Genomic DNA, 21870 nt, shown 5'->3' with positions numbered 1-21870 from the left:
TCTGTGCTATCAGGTGGCTCACTGACATGACTCAGTCAATGTGTTTGACATTTGGGCAAGTCAGGAAATGCAGGACTGCATTTCCCACAGAGGCTCTGGCTTTTCTATAAGTAGTCTTCAGCTTTTAGGTGCTCCAAGTGGTTTAGAATGCCAGTTCTCAGGGAGGTTTTGTTTATTCTGCATGTGTCCATAGGAATTTCACAGTAGCCCATGCAGTAGAAAACATGCATGTTAGTAATAAAGTGTGCATTCTGAATAATATCCCACATAAAATCCTCAGTAGCCACACTTGAGTGTTTCTACTGTGAATTCCTCTAAGTAAATATTTAGCTGTACATTTGGAACAGGAGCTTTTAATTTCTTGGCTTTTGTAAATATTATTTATCTATTAACAAGTGTCATTTATATCTGTGGCTGCTTCTTTTCCCATTGAGTTACTTCAGTTATTTTTCAGACAAAATGTTAAACGAGAAGTTGGATTTTTCATAGCTTAAGGCAAAAATCTTGTGTAAATTTGTCACTGTGGATGATGATGACCTGCTGTGGGTGTGTTCTGCTGCTTCAGGTTTGAGTCATGAAGAACCAAACAGCAGGAATTGCTGGAATTTCATGGGTCTATAAATGTCTTTGTAGCCATTCCCAAAAAATCTCTTCCAGGGAAATGCTCCTCTGGTCTCATACAGTTGTCATTTTACCCCTCACTTGTCCTAAAGGTGTGCAGAATAGTAGCTACAACCAGGTGAAGCACAACTCTAGTTTGCTTTTTGGATTCTTAGAATGTAATTTGATTTTTTGAGGCGCCAAAATGAATTGAAGTACAAGTGGTCAGATGGAGAAATTAAAAAAAACCCAAGAAAACACAGTTTTGAAGAAACTTGAAGAAAACTGCAGCAAGCAGTGTCATATTGCCCTGCAGTCTGAGGTTTGCTGCTGAGTGCTGTGCTCAGGGAGAAGGGATTCTCCTCTGGAGGCCAGTTCCACACCATGTATTGCCAATCTTTCCCTTCTTGGCAATTTTTTTCATCTTCTGAGAAGCTGAGAGTTCTTCTCCTCCTGCAGCCCTCCTTAAGTGCCACAGCTCTCCCTGCTGCAGTGACATTGCTGTGACCTTGTGCTGAGGCTTTTGCCATGTGCAAAGGCAGGAAATTTCCCTTTTTTACCTTCCCTTGGTGCCTGTGTGCTGGTGCTTTACACCCATCACGAAATCTGCACAATTTTCTGTATCCTCACACCTCCCTCGTCCATCCCAGCCTGCTGGGTGTGTGTTTGGGTGATCTCTGGAGTTGGAACCATTTTGCACTTTTCATACAGTAAAATGAATAAAGCTTCTCTTTTGAGAAGATCTTTGTGTTTAAATACATTTATTTTGCTGAATTTCGGGGTGTGTTCCTGTACCAAGCCCCTCCTCTGCTCTGAACACAGCAGCAGGGATTTTCAGTGAAATTCCAGCACCAGATGGGATTTTTTGTGCAGAAAGGGAAAGAAAAACTTCTTCAAAGTGACGTGATCACTACTGAAAGCTTTACTTCCTGTGGTGACTGTCAAATATTTAGATTTTTTGCTTGTCTTTATTCACATTTTCTGGGGCTCAAAAGTAAATATTTCTAAATGTCATCTGATTCCCTCTTCAAGCTTAGATTTTAAAGGATTCCAGGTGATCTAATCCAGTTACATGTGGCATCCTTCTAAGTGTGTTTTATAGATCACAAGTTAAACTTCAGTTAAACTGGTATTTCAGTCATATATGGGGGCTGTAATGTGAAAATATTGAGGGTCCACTCCCCTTTTCGTACAGATAAGCTGAAAACCTGTGGCACTGCTGCACAGAGCACCCAATGTACATTTGGATTTTGAATTTTTCATGGAATCATAGGATCACAGACAGGTTTGGGTTGGAAAGGACCTTAAAGATCATCCAGTTCCACCCCTGCCCTGGCAGGGACACCTCCCATTATCCCAGAGTGCTCCCAACCCCATCCAACCTGGCCTTGGACAATTCTAGGGATCCAGGGGCAGCCACAGCTGCTCTGGGAAATCTCTGCCAGGACCTCACCACCCATAAAAGAGTTTCATCCCAATATCTAAGTTAAATCTACCCTCCTTCAGCTTAAGGCCGTTTCCCCTTTTCCTATCACTTTATACCCTTTTTACCTCAAAATATCATGTGGTGCCTAGTCCAGGTGCTGCTGAGCTGCCTACATCACATCACCCAGACACCAGAAGGTTCAGAGGATCTTCTGAAGTATATAATAAAAATGTAAAGGACTTCACATCCAAATTAACTGGAATTTGGTTTTTTTTTTAATTATTCATAATTGCATTTACTTTTCAAACACTTGTGATAACCTGGAACCAAAGCAGCACAGTTCTACCACTGCAATTCTCTGTATTTTCCTTTATTCCCCCATATTTTTGCCAATTAGGGTGGGTTTTTTTACAACTGTTTAATTGTTTGGGGTTTTTTGATATTTTATTTCATTTCAGGAGTTTTGGTAGCTTCTGTCTGTAGTGGCCAGGCATATCCTAGGCAAAATTCTCCTTAAAGGAAAGGATACCTCTTGCTGCTGCATATCCACTCTTAGCAGTTGGAATGTGCTAACTGAAAGCTCTAAATTGCTATTTCCACTTTGGCAGCCTACCTTTGATCTCTCACCAGTTGCAGTTTAAGTTGTATAAATCCATCTATTGTCAGGGTAAAGCTCCAGTGTGAGGTTTTTTCTTTTGTCAAAGACTCTCATGTGCTGGTGAATCAGCTGAAGTTGCTGTGGATTGCAAACAGGGGATGGAGTTGATAACAATTATTAAATACAAGTCTCTGATCTCCTGGGCACTACCACACTCCTCCCCAGCCTGTGGAAGTTGTTGTGCCAGGAGAGCTTTTCTCACAGCCTGTCCAGGATTTGTAAACACGCTGGGGTCTGACTGAAGCAGCTTTGTATTGAGGATTATGATTTGTATGCACTTTTACAAACTTACAGTAATTGCTGTTGCCTTCATTGTAAAGAGCAAAAAATAAACACACACAATAAACCCCTTTAATGGGCACTGATCCCACTGGCACTGATCTTGAGCAACTGAATAAAAGCAGATGGTGGCAGGCTGGCTAGGCTGACCTGCTTTCCCCTTTCATGCAAACATTGCTTATATAAATGGGGGACACACACAAAAAATTAATGGGCTTGGGCAAGCCACCTAAGGACAGAGACTCCCCATGTACTTAATGCTTGCATCAGCCCCAGGGCTGTTTCCAGTTAGTTCTTCTCTGGAGGGAGAAGTTTCTCACAAATTAGTGGTTCCACAGCTCTGAGCCCATGGTTTAACAAGAAAGAACTGATGTGCAACTAGAAAGTAAGCATGTTTTGCTGTTCTATGGCCTGTGTGTTCTGGTGGGTCATGGAAAAGAATCAGAACAGTCTCTCCTGAACCTGTTGCTCATTTGTAGACAAATAATTGAGTCTGAAGTCCCTTTGCAAATCATTTGCCTGTCATAACGTTGTGAAGAGGCATTTGATTTTTGTGGTCTTGTACTAGCTTAATTCACATGCCTATTTGTTAGCAGTGATGGTAAAAGAATGTAAATTGGGATTCCTGGTGATTCTAAAGGATGTTCCTCAGTGTGTCACTTCAACAAGATGTGACCAGAGGGCTGGAGCACCTCTGCTGTGGAGACAGGCTGAGAGAGCTGGGGTTGTTCAGCCTGGAGAAGAGAAGGCTCCAGGGACACCTCATTGTGGCCTTCCAGTACCTTAGAGGGGTCATAAAAAGGAGAGAGGTGGACTTTGTATAGATGGAGAGTGACAAGACAAGGGGCAATGGTTTAAAACGGAAAAGAGTCAGGTTTAGATTCGATGTGAAGAATAATTTTTTTGCTGTGAGGGTGGGGAGGTCTTGGCCCACAGAAGCTGTGGCTGCCCCATCCCTGGACCTGTTCCAGGCCAGGCTGGATGGGGCTTGGAGCAACCTGGGATAGTGGAAGGTGTCCCGACCCATATGGCAGAGGTTTGGAACTGGATTATCTATAAAAGTCCCTTCTAACCCAAACCATTTTGTGATTCCATAATTCAGAGAAACAGCATTCCCCTTCCAGCAGGGCATTTGGTTGGAGCTACTGCATCCAGAATTATGCTGCAGCTTCTCACACAGTTTACAGCCTAGAAAGGCAATTTTCTGAATAAGATACATTTCCACTTCTCAGTCACTCTCTGTGCACAGCCTGATGCATCCAGACCACCTAAGCTGAGTCAGGAACCATCCCAGGTCTCGGGCAGACCAGCTGCTGGCTGGGTTAGTTCAGTTGGCACACACACCACAGGATCTCCTAGGATGACCATCCTTACTTGGATTAACAGTCATTTAAATAGGTCTCTTATCTCCCATTTTTCTTTCTTTTTTTTATAAAAGGCATCAGTATCAGAGCAGGAAGTCTTGATGCTTTTGGGTGCTGGCAACACATTGCCTGGATACTGTTTGGTGACAGGTGAAGACAAGGAGTATTACAAACACATATTTCAACTTGGAGAAACATATATAGCACTGTGATAGGAGAAATGCAGGCTTTATGTCTTCAGCATGTGCTGAGTTGGTTACATTTTTCTGGTTGGTAGGGAAGGCAGATGTTGCCTTTTATAATTCAGTGGCTCGTGCAAGTCTGAGAGCAGCACAACAGAAGGAGCAGCTTCTGCTCTCCCCACTGTGCTGGGTTTGCTGAGCCCTGGGCAGAGGCAGCTGGACTCCCTTCAGCTTTACCTGTTCTTAACTTGCTCTCAATTCAGCTTTTTTAAGCACTACATAAAAGCTGGAAGGAGCCAGCTGTTAGTGTGGGGGTGAGTAGGAGAGAAATCCCTGGGACATGAGTGTGTATGAGGTGAGTGATGAATAACTCACAAATTCTGTCTGCCCCCAGACCTCTTCTACAGAACAGACAGAAGCTGTCATTCTCAGATGATAAACTTCTTTTTCTTTTTTAATGCTTTGTAAATTTTTGGTACTGCTAAGGAAAGGCAAGGCACAGCTGTAAAGTTATGATGGGAACCAAAGTGGCCAATAAAGAAGGATATTTAGACAATTTGTGTCCACAATCAAATCGTATTTTTAAAATTCTACTGCTTATTAGATTGTGAAAGGGCTTGACTTACAGGTACTTTTCATGCTGGTGACCAGTGTTGTTACTAGGTACTTTATTTCTTGTTTTTCTACATGCTTGGGAGTAAACAGACCTTTGACTTCATGCACCAAAGAGAAGCCAGGTTTGTGCAGCTCCACCTTCTCAATACAGTGATACAAAGGCTGCTTATAATTAAATATAAATATAGGGGTCACAAACCCACAGGATTAATTTCTTAGTAGGAGCCCATTAAATTTTTAAGTAAGGCAACAGCATGGAGTAAATGTTATCTAGGATGTCTTCCAAATGAAGAACACTATGTAAATAGCAGTAATGCTCCTCTTTGATAACATGCTGATTTTGAGAAATGCAGGCTGCCAAAGTAGCATTCTTGTTAAAAAACAGGGTAAGGACTGGTGAGTGAAGATTAAAGTTGTCATGCATGACCTGTTGCTCAGGGCTGAGGCTGCACATGGGGCTGTGTTTTGTAACTCTGTGGAATAACATTTCCTAACATAAAGCTGGAGTAAAACCCTCTTCATCTTCCATGAAACTGATTCTGTAAGTGAAGTACAACAAATCCTCATCTCATCTCTGAAATACCATTTGCAAATGTGCTTTTGGTGACTGCCTTTGCAAGGAACAGTAGTAAATGATGGAGATGGGTTAAACTTTGTCTGTGGACTACTGTGCTCTGGTTTTTATCATAGTGCTGTCATTCAGGAGAGAAAAAAAACCCCTACACCTAGAAAAACTTAATTTAAATTTAGAACCTTTGTATGTCCTGTCATTGTGCTCTAATCTAAAACTTATGTTTAGCTTTTAAAGAAGGAAGAGCTGGTTTTAAGCACAGTTCTAGACAACCTGAGTGAAAGTTGTTGAGTGTGACACAAAATATGAAGCAGGTCTGTGAAATACATTTTTTTCCCCAGTGCTTTGGCTGCAGGGAAGTAACTGTTGCTCTTTGAGTACAGCATGACTTTGCCTTCCATTTAACTCTTTCTTTTTTTAATGTCATATAGGCATGTATTTTTAATACAAATTAATAAATCATCAGCCAGATGTGAACAGTGGAAATGTATCTCACCTTTTCTAGGTCTGGTAGAATTATGTTTATATTTTGGCTCAAAATTAGCCAATCAAGGTGGCTTACACTCACTGGGTTGTCTGCTCCTCTCCATCCCAACTCAGGTTGTTACACAAAAGTATAATCTCAGGGTTGCATATCATGACCTTTGTTTTAGGCACTGTGCATATTGCAAGAGTTAGAGCTGTGTTTGTTTAAAGACAGTAAAACAGCTGCAGTGTCTGTCTTTGTCAGGCCATTATATCTTCAGGAGAAGTAAAAAGCATGGAATTCATTACAAATTGCCTAATTTCTGACTTTTTTGGGGTTTTTTTTTGTGTGTGGGTTTTTATTATCCTGAAACCGTGATTACAGATCTTGAGAAAATTGTTTCATTTACTTAACAGCTGCCACTGTGCCCTGTTACATAAATCAGAGTTATAAATGGGAAATATTTACTAGTTTGAGTTACAGTGTAAATGCACGAGTGACTTCTCAGAAGCGCTCGGTAATTGGATGCACTCCTAGACACAACCAGGCAGTGAGATTACACAGGGAATGCTTGTTTCTGAAGATGAAGCTTCCTTCCTGATTAAAAAGGAAAAAAAAAAAAGAAAAAGGGGGAAGCAGTTTCCTGTTGGAATCCTCACTTTGAGGGAGCCTGGGCAGCCGTGCCTCCCCCTGCTCCAGCTGCCCTTTTGTGTGCAGGCGTTCTCTGACAGACCATGTCCAAAACCCTTTTTATAACAGCAATTGGGGTTTGCCTCTGCAGGCAGACCTAGGCTTTAAAGAGGTTTCTGCTCCTCTCTCATCTGCTTTTAATGCAGGACTATGACTGCCAGTATCTCTGAGGTTTTAAGGCTTCATAAATAAAGGCTGTTCTGTTCTAAGCTTCGGCATTTGCTGGTAACGACCTAACAGAGGGACTCAACCCAAAATTTCAGCTGCATGTAGAAAATGTGGTCTGACCTCGATATATATGATGTGAAAAATGAATAACAGCAGCACTGCAGGCAAAGTCTTCTCTTGCTATGATGTGACAGCCCAGCCCTGCAGCGAAGGGTTCAAGAATTTGGCTGTGCTTTTGGAAGGCAGCCCTGTGGTTCTGCCGGGGAGATGTTTTAGCTCACAGGGAGCACAGCACACAATGGCTTTGTTGGCTCTGTGTTTATGGCAGGACACTGAAGTAAAACCTGGTTTTTCTACCTACAGTTTGTGGTAGTTTGGTTTTTTTTGGCTTTTTTTTTCAAGTGGAGCCATGCTCAAAGGCTGGAGAACCGCAGCAGCTGAAGGCAAGAACCACTTAAGGGGATGATTAGGACCTCTGAATCTCTGATTCATTAATTCAGAGAGGGCCTTTTTCACTTTCTTAAAGGACAAACTCCCTCTATCATTCCAGAGTTGGCCTGTTAAATAAGAGCCATAGATTCAGAGTGGGTTTAGATTAGATATTAGGAAAAAAAATCTTCACTGTGAGAGTGGTGAGGCCCTGGCACAGGCTGCCCACAGAAGCTGTGGCTGCCCCATCCCTGGAAGTGTCCAAGGCCAGGTTGGACATTGGAGCTTGGAGCAACCTGGGATAGTGGAAGGTGTCCCTGCCATGGCAGGGGGTTTAACAAGATTTTTTTTAGGTTTCTTCCACCCCAAACCATTCTGTGATTTTATGATGTGTGGGACACTGATTTCACAAGGTATCCAGGACATCTCCAAGTCCAGGACGTCTCCAAGCCCAGGACCTCGCTTGGGTTTCCAGGTGTGGCTTCCTTGGTGCCATCCAAGTGCTCACACTCGTGTGGAGCTCCACTGTGCAGGACCTGCCAGAGGGAATAGTCTGAAGTATATGAAAAGAAAGTTCAGATGTTTTCAGTCTGAGAGTGAAATTGCAGAAGGCCCTTAGAGGTCTGAGTTATTGTGCAATCTCTGTAAGTAATTTGTAATCAAAATACCTTTGCACATGTCACTTTCATATTTCCTGTAATAAAACAGCAAGAGCAATTAAGATTTTGGACCATAATCTTCTACAAGCTTCTAAAAATGAGCGGGCTGGGGATTTTTTGAATCATGGCTGAAATAAGCAGATTTAAAATTTTTGATGCTTCAAAAAATGTTTGGTAATAGCTATTTTGATAGATTTTTTTAACTGTTGCCTGACAAAACTCTTACGTGGCAACATAATTGATCTGAAGTTTGTTTAAAAAAAAAAAAAAAAACTAAGTAAGAAACCAGAAGAACTCTTCACAAAACTGGAGGACATCTGTACTCTGGTAACCCAGCATGTGACCTATTGGGCTTTATGCATTTCAAATCAAAAAGAATCAGTAAATATATTGCCATATGCATGCAAATATGTCTAATAATGCTCTGTGTATCTGTAATGTTGTTCTGCCATGGTTCAGAAAGTTGTCTCTGGTCTTGGCATTCCTCAGGAAACATTAGATTAATACAGCTGCCTTTGTCATAGATTTTTTTTTTTTCTTGTTTAAGTAGGTGTGTGAAGGCTGGTGCTACATAAATGAATTACACGGAAGACTTTGGAGGAAGAAGGGGCTTGTAAACGAGACTGAAATTAATGAATATGAGAATTAGAAATCAAAACTTTATGTTTAGTCTGAGGAGAAACAATTCCTTAAACCCTAACCACATGGCTGTTTCTTGTTTGCATCAACTCTGGTTGACTGTTATTGTCTTCTGTTAATTCTCTGGGGCAGTGGCCTGACTTTGTTGAATGAGCCAATTGTTTTCCTTTGTGTTGCCCATGAAGTGAGTCCCCATCTGGTTTGTATCAGACTGTTTTCACAGCCAACAACTGCTGCCTTTTCTATATCCTGACACTTAAGGGCCCCATGCTATCAAAGCATTGCTGTGATAGCCTGTCTGGCTGGGCCCATACAGCTGTGCCTTGCAGCTTGAAGCCATTACCCAAGTAATGGTAACTTAGAACTTGAACTGGCTCTTATTCCCATTGGTGTCGTGTGTACAGTGAACAGAATACATTTTTGTTGAGCTCCGTGTTCCACCAAAAAAAAAAAAAAATCTCTCGTTTGAGTTTATGCAATCGGTTCCTTTTTATTTTCCAGCAGCTTCCTGTATCTACAGGCAGTTTTGTGTTCTTCTGAAATTAATGAATACAAGACAAGGAGTATTTAGTTAAGGCACTGTTGTTATTACTTTTATGGTGCATTAGAGCTCAATAAGTGGAAATTAAACAAACAAATGATTCTTAATGAGGATTTTTCTTATCAGATTTAGAATAGGTTTTCAGGAGGCCTTCTGTGCGTGATAAATGTAGGTTGTGTGAATAAAACTACACCTTGGATACTCCACTACTCCCTTTCCAAGTAGCTCTCTAAAAATACAGAGCAATGCACAATAAGTCTGCATTAACCTATTTACTTCTCATCTGAAGTAACAGGGAGAACTCTGTAATAGTAGAGTTAAAACTACATTGCAGTTTGCATTGCAGAATTAGTGAGAGACCCCAGGCATGATCCAGACCCTTTCCAGGTTTCTAGCAATGATGTAGGAGACAGTCGTGTTGCAAGAGATTTTGCAACACGTGACTTCTCTGCCTCCAAGACTTAAAAAACTCCAGTATTGCATTAAATAACAGTGACACTTAAATGTTGTGTTTAAAGAAAGATGATCTTTAAGCGTTTGTTCTCTCCTGCTCTTGTGTAGGCAGCATAATGCTCAGTGACAGAGTAGTAACGAGGGAAAACATATTCCACAACTTGGAGATGTATTGAATTTTAAGTATATTCCAGACTGAGTTCTTCCCTGATATTTAAGAGGCAGAAAGAAAGAAAATAATGGATAACATTTCTTAAAATCCTGGTCTTACTGTAGCATGTGAGGGAAATTACCAGAAAACAGATTGATTTATCTGATGCTTGCAAGAGAAAGTATTCATGAACTTGGGAGTGTGTTGTGTGTATAATGTAAATGAATTTGCTTCAGGTAACATATTGGGAGCCATTAAATTCCATGAGACACAGGAGATAAGACCTCCTTTGCCATTGTGCTTTTCCTGCTGGCACACGCTGGGTGTCATCATGTCAGATCAGGATAGTGCTGAATAATTGAGTCAGTGGCATTGTCAGGTGAGTGGAGGGTTGGCACAAGCCACTTTCCTGAGGAGCTTTGTGTAATTGCTGTTCCTGTAACAGCTCCTGAATTCAGGTGTGTGCTCTGTAGTGATGCACAGAGCCAGGTGTCTGTGCCCTGCACTTTAGGGGACTTTTCCAGCCTCAGTGGTTGGATAATTCCAAGTTGTGTCCATCATCAGGCAGAGCCCACACATGCAGGCTGGATTTCCATCTGTGCTCCTTTGCAGTGCAGATCTCCCTGTATTTTGGCATGGGATAGTTAAACCCAGAGAACTGATAAATGATTTTCCCTCAGATGCCAACAAGCTCTGTTAATCCTGCTCATGACCTAAAGCACTGAGGGATGATCTGGGTGCTCACCAGGTTTGAGCTGGGAAGAGTCAAAGAGCTGCAGAGCTCCCTGAAGGAAATTGGTGCAGCCAGCATCCCAAATTTCCATTTGTGTGCGTGTGGCTGCAGCTTCAGAGGCCAAGAGCATCTGCCCAAATGAGAACCTGATGGAAAAGGGTCTGTCCAAGGCTCTGCTTGACACCAGCTCTAAGGGTTGTGCAGAGCAGCTCCTGACAAGAGTTTTTGGTTTCTGTGGTGCTGCTGGGAGCTGCTCACTGGCAGAGAATCCAGTGCTGGTGGGAGCTGCAGTTCCCCTGTGTTTTGTACCACTTAGCACAGATGGAGGGGGTGTGATATTATTAAAATTACTGATGTGTCTAAGAGAGAGTAGAGAAGGTGGTGCGCTGTGCTTGATGTGCAACGTAAATATAGAGCAATACATTTCTCCAGCTCATTTATTCTACTGGTTTAGAGCTCAGATTCACCCAAGTATTGCGAAGGAATTTTTGTTTTACTCTTTCCCATGTAACAGGCCAAGGTTTTGTAATTTTTTTTCTTTAAGTAGGAATGCTTATCTCTATTGCACAAAGTTTAATCATTTTAGATTTTAGCAAATTTTAAAATAGCACAAGATAAAATCATATATTTACTCCCAGACCTTTCCAAGTTTCTGGTCCCAGGATTGTGAAGGCAGAGTTACTTGTCATCACACTGAGTGCTCATTTCAAGAGCAGGTCAAAATAGGATCTGGACACAGACTGGACCAGAGGAAATGGTCTCAAGTTGCACCAAGGGATGTTTAGATCGGATATTAAGAAAAATTTCTGCACTGAAAGGGTGGTCAGACATTGGAACAGGCTGCCCAGGGGAGTGTTGGAGTCACCATTCCTGCAAATATTGAAAAAAATGTCTTGGATGTGGTATTGGGAACATGGTTTAGCAGTGAACATGGTGGTGGTGGGTTAATGGTTGGACTTGATGATATTAGAAGTGTTTTGTAACCTAAATTATTTTATGTTTCTATAACAGTGAGCTCCCAGATCTTCCAGTAAAGACATTTAATGTTTTCCTTGTTTGAACATGTGCTTACTTAATCCTCTTTCTGAGCTAACAGAAAAGTTGTTTACCTCTCTAAGCTCCCTAGAAATGTTTATTCCTACCCATTTTGCAAAGGCTATTGATATCTACAAATGGTAAGACCTGTAGTGGCCACCCTCTACTGCTAAATAAAAGGCTGGAAAAGATGTATTTTTTTATAAATTTTTTTGTCCATGTACTAGAAATGTGCATGGAGATGTTTTGGAATTTATTAGACTGACCATTGGAAAATGCAAACTCTATCGGGCTGGCTTTTGTTCTGTCTTGTTTTGTTTTGTTCCTGGGGAAAATGTTCATAATTTTCATTTGAAAAAGTGTAATTACAAAAATTTGGGGTAATTGTGCTGTAGGTACAAGCATTTTTAATATGCCAGATGATGGTAATGGTAGTACAGTAATGGGAGTCTTGGCAAACTCTTTCCATATGGGGAATCCCATGACTTTGTTAGTGAAAATCATCAAAACAAATCACAGAATCATGTGAATATTTAAGTATTCAGAGTAGAGAAATAAAGCTATTTTGCTTGTGGTCATCTAGAAAAACACTTTTTATTTGAAGTTCTTTATACTGAGTATACCTTATTTAATTTTTTATTATAAGAATGCATTTAGTGACTCCATTATATGCGAGGAGTGACTTGCACTGAGAAAACACTGCCCTGCAGCACTGCCCTTCAGGCAGAAAGTTTTCTCTTTTCTTTCTGCTACCCATTCCTTGACTTTGAGTCAAATCTGGGTGCAGATTGCAGCCATGGGATAAAACCTCCTTGCCCAGGAAATCCTCTTGCCTGTTTGAAGGAGAGCTCATCGAGGTCTCTCACTGAACTTTTAGTGGTGAAAAGTAACTTGTGACTTCTTACAGGGGTTCACTGAAACTTGTCCTCTGAGATTCCTAAGGATTTTTTTTTGGGTATTTGGTATCTGGGGATCTGGCAGGACAGCTTGGAATTGTTCAGTTCCATCCCCCTGTCATGGCAGGGACACCTTCCACTATCCCCCCAAGATACAACCTGGCCTTGGCACTTCAAAGGATGGATTTCCACAGCCTCACAGGGACACCCCACCTGCATTTTAGCTGTGAACTGGGAAGATGTTAATTTTCAGATCACTTGACTTTGGTTGCTCAGCTTTAATTATTTCTGTAAAAATATTTTAAAACTGTTTTTCAATAAAAGGAGGCCAGGTAACTTCTAAGAATTGAAAAAGATGCTTTGATTTTAATTTTTTTTCCTTGCCACTCCTCAAGAAGGCTGTGAATGCTGTTATGTCTGGCACTGTGGCACGATGCAGATAAGCTGGAGGTACTATTGCTGCAATTAATATCATTAAGATAGGAGGTCTCAGTGGAGCCAATCCTACTGCTGGCTTTGCATGGACTGGCTCTGCATCTTAAGGGAATTCAGCAGAACTTTATCTTAGAATTAAGTGTGAATTCCCACAATTGATCATTCTAGTTCCTTTTTTTTTTAAGCTTCTTTATTTTGTTTCAGATACAGGCATTAAAATGAGACCCAAACATGAAGGTGTGAATAACAGAGCTGAATATATTCTAGAAATATGTTTTTGAAATCACCTTCCTGTTCACTTGGTGGTTAGATTTTGCACAAAATTATTTTAAAAAATGGTATGTAGGTGATATTTAGTTTTACTGAATAAGTAAAATATTAATTACACTATTAAATCTACACATTTTTAATTATCACTTGTCAGATTCTCCTGATTCCACCAGCTGTTTACCTAGGTTATCTCTTGTGGATTTAGGGATTACTACTCCCCCTGGCCCTTGCACAAGATACACATTTTCCTGGTGGTTTTTCAAAGACTCTGGACCAGTAAGGAACCAACTCCTCCTTTTTTTATTTGAAATAAAAGCTTCAACTTCACAGAGCCTCATCTGAGTTTTCCTCAGGAAAATAGTTGCTGCCTAGAGAGAGCAGTGCTTAAATGTTAAACTATTTGCTCTGAGCCAACTGCAGATCCAAAAATCACAGCCATCTGTATGGAAAAATTAAATTCACTTTTAATATTTCTTCTTAGTGTTAATAATTACCGTAGTTATTCAGAAAGATCACTACACGTGTTTTGGAAGGGATTTGTGGGAAACAGCAGCAAGAGATGTGGCCAGGGAGTGAATTTGTTAAGCTGTGAGAGGTTCTACAGAGCAAAAGGTGCCAGATCTAAAGGAGAAGAGTAGATTTTAGGCACCAAAAGGAAATATTTGTTTAGTAAACTCTGCAATCTCATTTCTAGATGTTTTTGGAGCTGCTTTCTGTCTGCCCTTCCCTGCTGGTCTCTGTGTTAGGATTTTGAAAAATCTGGTTCTAGTTTATTTAATGTATTTCTAGTTTTTGTTCTGTTTAGTGTTGCTGTTGGTGGGAATATAGAGTGCTTTGGAAAAACCACTGAACCTTGAACTCCAACTTGAGAGGAGGAGTAAACCATTTTCAAATATTCTGCTTTGAAATATTTGTTAGCTGCTGAGCTTGGCCCCACCCCTCCTTTACTGGCTGGGGATCTGCATTTATTTTCTTTTTGGAAATATTTATAGCTGGGCTATACATTGGGGGTTACACAAACAAACAGCAAAAGCACAGTGTGTGTATACACGTGTTTATTTTCTGTGTGCTTGTGTGCAGGGTTTTTGTAAGTACATGACACTGAGGCGAAGGTAGAATTTGCCAAGTTTAGGTCAGAACTTGAACTGAACTCATATTATATAGTTTTCTGTCTCCACTGGTGTCTGTGGCCCACTTATGGAAGTTTATGACTTGGCTGCAGCCTTTGAGAATGAAACCATATTTTTTCAGCTCCAGCATTAGACTCGTGCTTTTAAATCCAGACATTTTTGGCTCAATTCCTCCAGATGTCTGTCCATTTCTGTAAAACAGCTCAAGTGTTTTGATTGTTAATGTACCCCTTTCATGTAACTCGGCCCTAGAAATTTGGCCTTGTTTTGCCTCGAGTTTTTTCTGTTTGTCGTGAAACAGCTAAGTTGGAACAGTGTGGGTTGGGGTGATAAAAGAGAACTGCAGGCATTTGCAGGACATCTTGTTCTTGTTTTCTGTGTTTCTGTCCCAGGGGAAGGCAGAGCTCTCACCTGCAGCCAGGTAAATGCCAAAGCATTCACACAACAACAAGAGAGCCCCTGCCCTAAAAAGCACATTTCTGGCAGAGCTGAGAAAGGCCAACTTCTCCACAATAACCTAAACAAGCCCATGGACTCAAGGTGACAAGAGCAAGAAAAGCTCTGGAGGAGGAACTCTCATTTTGAATAAATGGAGAATAATTTGACCAAAAATTTGGGTTATTTGCGAACCTGTTGATGGTCCTGCTTATTCCTGAAAAGATTGTATTCATTTAGTTCTATTACCTACCCACTTTCATCTTTATAAGCCATTGAATCCAGAAACATTCACTAGCCAGTATGCACAATACAGCTAAATGTGACTCTGAACTGGAAATGTTAAATATCATTATAATTAGCAGCATGACTGACATTGCAGTGTAATTTCTTTTTTCAGTGCAGCCTTCAGAATTACTTACATCGAAATATGGATGTTTCTTATCCAAGAATGTGTTAGCTAGCCCAGCAAGCCTGGAATAATTTTGATTTTGCCAAAAATGCCACTTCTTGGGTTGCTCTGCTTAGTATCTCACCTGCACAATATGAAAGTGAGTGAATTTCAGTGGGGTACCACACAAACCCATGGAGGCATGGCCAGGACACATATTGGTCCAAAATGTGCTTACAGGTAAAAGGAGCAGATACCAGAGGCTGAGAGAGGAGGAAAGAGAGGAACAGATAAGAGAGGAGGATTGAGGTGCAGATAAGAGAGGATGACAGGCTGAGAGCTGGGGATGCTCAGCCTGGAGAGGACTCCAGGGAGACCTTAAAGGCCCAGCCAGGGTCTAAAGGAGCTCCAGGAGAGCTGCAGAGGGACTTTGGACAAGGGCCTGGAGTGACAGAACAATGGACAATGGCTTCAAACTGATAGAGGGGAGGGTTAGGCGAGATCTTAGAAGAAAATTCTTCCCTGTGAGGATGGTGAGACCCTGGCTCAGGTTGCCCAGAGAAGCTGTGGCTGCCCCATCCATGCAAGTGTTCCAGGACAGGCTGAATGGAACTTGGAGCAACCTGGGTTAGTGGAAGGTTCCCTGGCCATGGCAGGGGGTGGTCTTGAAGGTCCCTCCCAACCCAAACCATTCTGTGACTGTAAAATGTTCCTACTGCCAGTGGTTCTGTTACCTTTGAGCCTGTAGACATTTGTTCTTCTACTTAACTTTAGTCATTAATGTAAAGAATTTATGACAACTCTCTTTCCCTTCTAATAGACTTTATAACTGTATGCCAGATGTAAATCTTTTTATGTAGGGAGAAAGCAAAATGGGAAATGACAGGAAAGAAAAAAGGCACCTTCAATGAAGATTTTTAAGATGCTGAGTTTGATCTGCAGGTGCTGTGCTATCCCAGTGCTCAGAGCACTTGAGCTAATGCCATCTGGAGGAAGTTATTTGTTGGGACAGGACAGTGTTTGAAACTTTGAAGTCAGGAATAAACAAAGAAAAAGCAGCTGGAATCTGGCAGAAGAAGAAACAAGCCATTCCTATCAGCCCCTGCTATTAAATGAATGAGAGCACTGCACTGCAGTTGTTTTTACAATTGTGGAAGTTTATTCTTGCTCTTGAAGAGAGCTGCTTCAGTTGGGGAATAGAAGGAGGATTGTTTTGAAATTTTAGGAAGCAATATGTAGGTAATTACAGTCATTATTGTTCTGGTTTTATACTGAAAAATAACCTGAGTCCTCATCCTTCAAACCCTCCCTATTTATTGTCTTGATGGGGAGAGATGATTTAAAGGATCATGGACTGACAGGGCAAGGGGGAATGGCTTCAAAATGAAAGAGAGCAGGTTTAGATTAGATATTGGAAAAAAATCCTGGACTGTGAGGGTGGTGGGACACTGGCACAGGGTGCCCAGAGGAGCTGTGGCTGCTCCATCCCTTGTAGTGTTCCCAGCCAGGTTGGACATTGAGGCTTGGAGAAACCTGGGATAATGGAAGGTGTCCCTGCCATGGCAGGGGGAGGAACTGGATTGTCTTTAAGGTCCCTTCCAACCCAAACCATTTTGTGATTCCATTATTACAGTTTTACTTCCAAGATATGGCTCTCTTTCATCCCCACATAGTTTTAAAATAGTTTTATTTCATATATGGACACCCAGTCAGAGGACTTAAAGCACATGGTTTTCATTTGACTTAAAAGTCAGACTTGTTTAGTCTTTTTATTTTGCCAAATAGAAAAATTCAAAAAGAAAGATTTTAAACATTTTTCTTTGTTCTTACTGTTGCTATATGGTGTGAGTAACCAAACCTCCCTTCAGTGTGGTTAATTCCTTTTTCCTTTGGCACACATTCATGACACCCTTTGTATGTGGCATATTCGGAGTGTGACGGTACCTCTTAGAGAAAAACTCCCTTCACAGGTCACTGGATGGTTGACACACCATTCATTTTTATGCTTCTGTTAAACAAAGCTCTGGAAATTAAGCACTGTACATGAATTTTTTACAGAGTGCCAAGAACAGGAAAAAATCTCTGATCTGAAATGTGACCTTTTCCATCAGTGGATCACCAAGATGTTTTCAGTCACTGATGAGTTTTTACCAGCCAAGGACTCTCTTTCCAAGAGTGTCAATTTTCACAGTTCATAGGAATTTATTCTATTAGATGGTGACAATGAATTTGGAAAACTGGAGGTCACCTAAGGTCACATGCTCCATTTATTGGATTTTAACAAGGAAAATTTTTATAAATACACCTAACTACATGATTACAAAATTGTATTCCCAGAGCCTCTAAAAAAGGAGGGGGGGGGGGAAAGCCATGAAGATTATTACCTGCCTGCTCTCCTTTCGTGCCCTTTTTGTAAAGGGAAAAAATTTCATTTCTATTTTTATGGTGTATCAAAAGATTTTAACCATTCTGGTAAGGAACTCAGTGTTAAAGAGGAAACCATCTTAATATTGGTTATGAGCTGCTCTCTGATGAGGGGAAGACATAAAATGGAATATCACATTAATAAAGAAGGAGCAGACCAGGGGCTATACAAGGATTTAAACCAGTCTGCCTCTATTTGTGTCTTTATTCCCAAACCCCTCCCTGGATGTGTATATAAAGTGTTTTATGCGCTCTGTGTGCACGAGGTTACACTCAGCAAAAGGTAATAATGATAAAACACGTATGAGAGTAACTTGGTAGTTGTATTTTTGGGGCCAATGTAGAGTTTCAGGACTAGCAGCTTTCTATCCTGGGAAGTTACACTCATGGAGCAGAATCTCCCATTTAACTGAAATAGGATATCCACAGTTTTTTCACAGTTAAAATGCTGAAAATCCACATTCTGTATTTTCTGTGTGAATTTAACAAAGTCAGATTTCTGCCTTTATAAAAGGGCAGTGTTGACTTTGGGTATTTTTAAGTTAAAGATATTTTGATAGCTCAGGAACTGGTAAATTTTATGTTGAGCACATAGATGGAAATATAATTTTTATTTTTTTCTGTCTTTTAGCACTTTATAACTATTGTAAAATTGATCTGTAGTATATATGTAAAATATATTAGAGTATGTGTTAGAGGAATGCAGACTAATATGATACTTTCTTTTAGCACTCACTCCCAGAATCAAAGACTTGAGAAGTTCCGACAGAGCCTTGGGATAAGGGAATATTACTTTCGTTTTTCCTTTCATTTTTTTCTTTTTACCTTTTTTTTCCCTTTTTTTAACAAACCTGAAAACAGCTGTTGAAACAATGACATCATGGAATGTGACATGACTGTGGAAATTATTAAGTCAAGCTTTGAAAGCATCAAACTACATCTAGTGTTGGAGAGGGGCTTTAGTAGAGGATGATTTGCCAGGTTTCCTTGGGCATTGCACAGTCACGTCTTCACTGTTTCATTTTCATGCCTGACCAAACGAACCCTTGGCTTTTCTTCTCAGCAGCGTTTTTGTATCACACAAACACAGCTACAGATTGGAATCCCAAAATCCCAGAATGGTTTGGGTTAGAAGGGACTTTCAAGACCATCTCATTCCAACCCCCTGCCATGGCATGGACACCTTCCATTATCCCAGGTTGCTCCAAGCCCCATCCAACCTGGCCTGGAGCTCTTCCAGGGATCCAGGGGCAGCCACAGCTTCTCTGGGAAATCTGTGCCAGATCCTCACCACCCTCATAACCAAGACCCTCTTCCCAATATCCCATCTAACTCTGCCTTTTGTTAATTTAAAGCCACTTCCCCTTGTTCCATAACTCCATACCCTTGTGGAAAATCCCTTTCCAGCTCTCTTCCCCTTAAGTGCTGGAATGCTGCTCTAAGATCTCCCCAAATCCTTTTCCTCTCCAGGTGATGTGCTGATTCCCTGAGGACACAAGAAATGTTCCTGTGCTCCTGCTGCCTTCCTGAATAGCAAGAGGCTGTGCTGGCACAGGTCACTGCCTTTCCTGCTTTTACTGTCTTTGGCCTCACTCATGTTTGATTTCCCAGGCTGTTGGCTGCTGTTCTAGCAGGAAAATCACCAGGGGTATTTTATTTTAGCAGTGGGGTTTTGTTTTAATTAGCCATTCGAAGCGTGCTTTGCTGCCAGTCAGATGAATGCAGATGACTGCTTCAGTGACATAGTAGATAATTAACTAGGGTGAAAGAAAGCTTAACTTTTTTGTTTTCTTGGGAAAATAGTATTTTAATTACCTAGTCTATCACAGAGGAAGGAAGAATTGTTACAGCTTATTGGAATAAGAACAAGCTCCAAGACTTTGCTATTGTACATGGACTCAGATATGTTTGTTTTGCTTGTAGCTGCTGCACTTAAATGCCCCCAGGACAACTGAAATCTCAAAATGCTCTTTCTGTGCTTGAGTGCCAGTGCCATTCTCCTGAGTTCCTTAATTCTTTGTTTCTGCCCTGATCCATGACTTCCTCTCCTTGCTCCATGAATTGATTCAGCTGGTCTCCTTCCTTTGGCTAAATACATTAACTTTTGCCCATGACTTTTCTATGGATCCCATTCCAATGCTGTGGAAAACACCAGAAACACCAGTATACATATTTGAAATTATTCTGAGCCTACTGGAGATTATAGATCCATGTGTGTGTGTATGGTTGTATGTAAATACAACCCAATGTATATATATAAAACTCAACTCCTTCCAGTACTTAAGGGGCATCCAAAAATTTGGAAAGGGACTTTACACAAGGGCATGGACTGACAGGACGAAGGGGAATGGCTCAAAACAAACAGAGAGCAAGGTTAAATTGGAGATTAGGAAGAAATTCTTCCCTGGGAGGGTGGGGAGGCCCTGGCACAGGGAGCCCAGAGGAGCTGTGGCTGCCCCTTCCATGGCAGGGCTTGGAATGAGATGGTCTTAAAGGTTCCTTCTAACCCAAACCATTCTGGGATTCTGTATGTGCACAGAAATTCATCCCTTTGTTTCCTGGTAAGGAGAGTTCTGCTGGCTAAAGCAGCACCCTCTGAAGTGCCTCAAAACTGTGGGCAGCAGGGGTGTCTGTGTACCTGTACTTCCATGGAAAATGGAAAAATGGAGATGACTTCAGCAGAGTTCAGTCATTAGTCACAGACAGCAAATAATGACTTTCGTTTTCCTTTTTCCTTTTTTTTTTCTTTTAGGAGAGGATGCTGCCCCTCATCTGAACCCACATCTTTCTGCAGCAAGGGTGTCAGTGCAGCTGCCTGGCATGAGCACAGCTAATGAAACTCAGAGTCTGAGCAGTGCACGTGGAGATTCTGATTCCTCAGGGACAGACACATTTTAAAGCTTAGGGCTCTTTATGGCAGTCTCTGTCTGAAGATGTTGTCACTGGTATGTTTGTCTGTCTAGTGTGATAGTCTGGCTGTTCCATCAAAATAACAGTCTTTCAGTACTCTTTATTTTCTACTATTTTTTCTTAAAATTTTGTTATTATTTTAAATGATTTTGTCTGTGAATATATCTATTTTTAAGCAAATAAAATCAATTTTTTTCCAGAATCGTCATGAGTTGAAGTCAATAAAGACCTTTTAAATATTTATTATTGTAGGTGAATGTGGAGGTGGTTGGTATTAAAATCTACTGCAAAAGTGTGTCTCACTTACGGAAAACCTCTTGGCTCAATTTCACATCAGTACTGTCAAAATGCTGAGCCAAAGGGAAATGCATTTGCAACCAAAGTCTGCAAGAGAAATTTCTAGGTATCATCAGAGGTTGTTCATCCTTACAAGACCAATATGACAAGCCAGTAATTCAAAACTGTGTATTTGTATTGTTATTATGAAGAATTAATGTTGTCAGACTTACAAGAATTTCTCAGCATTTCATGTTTGTTTCCCTAAAGATTTTTTCCCATCTTGAAACCTGCAAATGAGAGATTGTGTAAGTAAGGCTATTTCTTTACACTTTTAATGTAATTTTTCTTGTCCTTCTCATGTGACAGAATTAATTCCTGCAGTCTCAGCCTTCAGAATCATGACAACCTCAGTTGGGAATGCCACAGTAATGGTTAACAGCAAGAGTGTATGGACACAGTGCCACTCTCCCAGGGACTGAGCCTCTGTCAGGACAAGGTGGTTAATCCAGGAGGAAGGTGGGATCACCTGTCCCAAAAAGCATCCAAGCAAAGTGAAAAACAGGAATTCAGATATGTTCCAGTAGAAAAACTGGGAAAAAAGCTGTTTCTAAGCAGGGCAAACACAGCTTTTTGCTCTGTTCCTCATCATTATGAGAGTTGCAGATACTCATAATCCTGAACAGTTCCCATTATTCTTATTTCCTGGAGCCTGCACTGGTTTCATCTCTCCTTAACAGAGAAATATTCAAAGTTCCTTTTGGCTTTATGTTGATCTCATTGACCACAAGGTTCAGTTAATTTGCTGCAGCCTCTGCAAGGGTACATGGAAAAAGAGAGAGAGCTTCAGCCTCCAAGGTCAGTAATATCCCCAGGATCCAGCTTTCAAGGGTGTCTCTTGAGCACCTTGCAGAGTTGTGCTTCTCTGTTGTGACAGACACATAAATAGCAGATTGGGTGGAGGTAAAAGAGTGTCAGGCTTTGTGCAAAATGAACATCACTTAAAAAAAAAAAAGGAAAAGCACAAATGAGAATTACAGAGCC

At 41.0% G+C, this 21870-nt stretch overlaps 1 protein-coding gene across 19 annotated transcripts in view; it reads left to right on the top strand.

The window, feature by feature from the left end:
* The window catches only part of KIAA0586 (KIAA0586 ortholog), a 101882-nt gene that overhangs the window by 49850 nt on the left and 30162 nt on the right, over positions 1–21870 (top strand). For 12 of the 19 annotated variants that reach the window (XR_014955842.1, XR_014955841.1, XR_014955840.1 and 9 more), the window contains one exon: positions 20393–20752. The exons of 1 other annotated variant lie outside the window; for it this stretch is intronic. Coding sequence is in view for 11 of the 18 variants with exons in the window: in XM_085580952.1 (XP_085437078.1) it covers positions 20393–20538 (146 nt within the window). In the remaining 7 variants the exon portion in view is untranslated. Of the gene's footprint in view, positions 1–19110; positions 19196–20392; positions 20753–21870 lie in introns of those variants that run through there. 6 more of the 19 variants (XR_014955839.1, XR_014955838.1, XR_014955843.1 and 3 more) reach the window with 6 other exon arrangements.

This window comes from Lonchura striata, chromosome 5 (genome assembly GCF_050655825.1).
Source record: "Lonchura striata isolate lonStrDom1 chromosome 5, ASM5065582v1, whole genome shotgun sequence".
Classification (NCBI taxonomy): Eukaryota; Metazoa; Chordata; class Aves; order Passeriformes; family Estrildidae; genus Lonchura; species Lonchura striata.
Note: the sequence above shows the minus strand (reverse complement) of the source record. Positions and strands in the feature narration are given on the sequence as shown.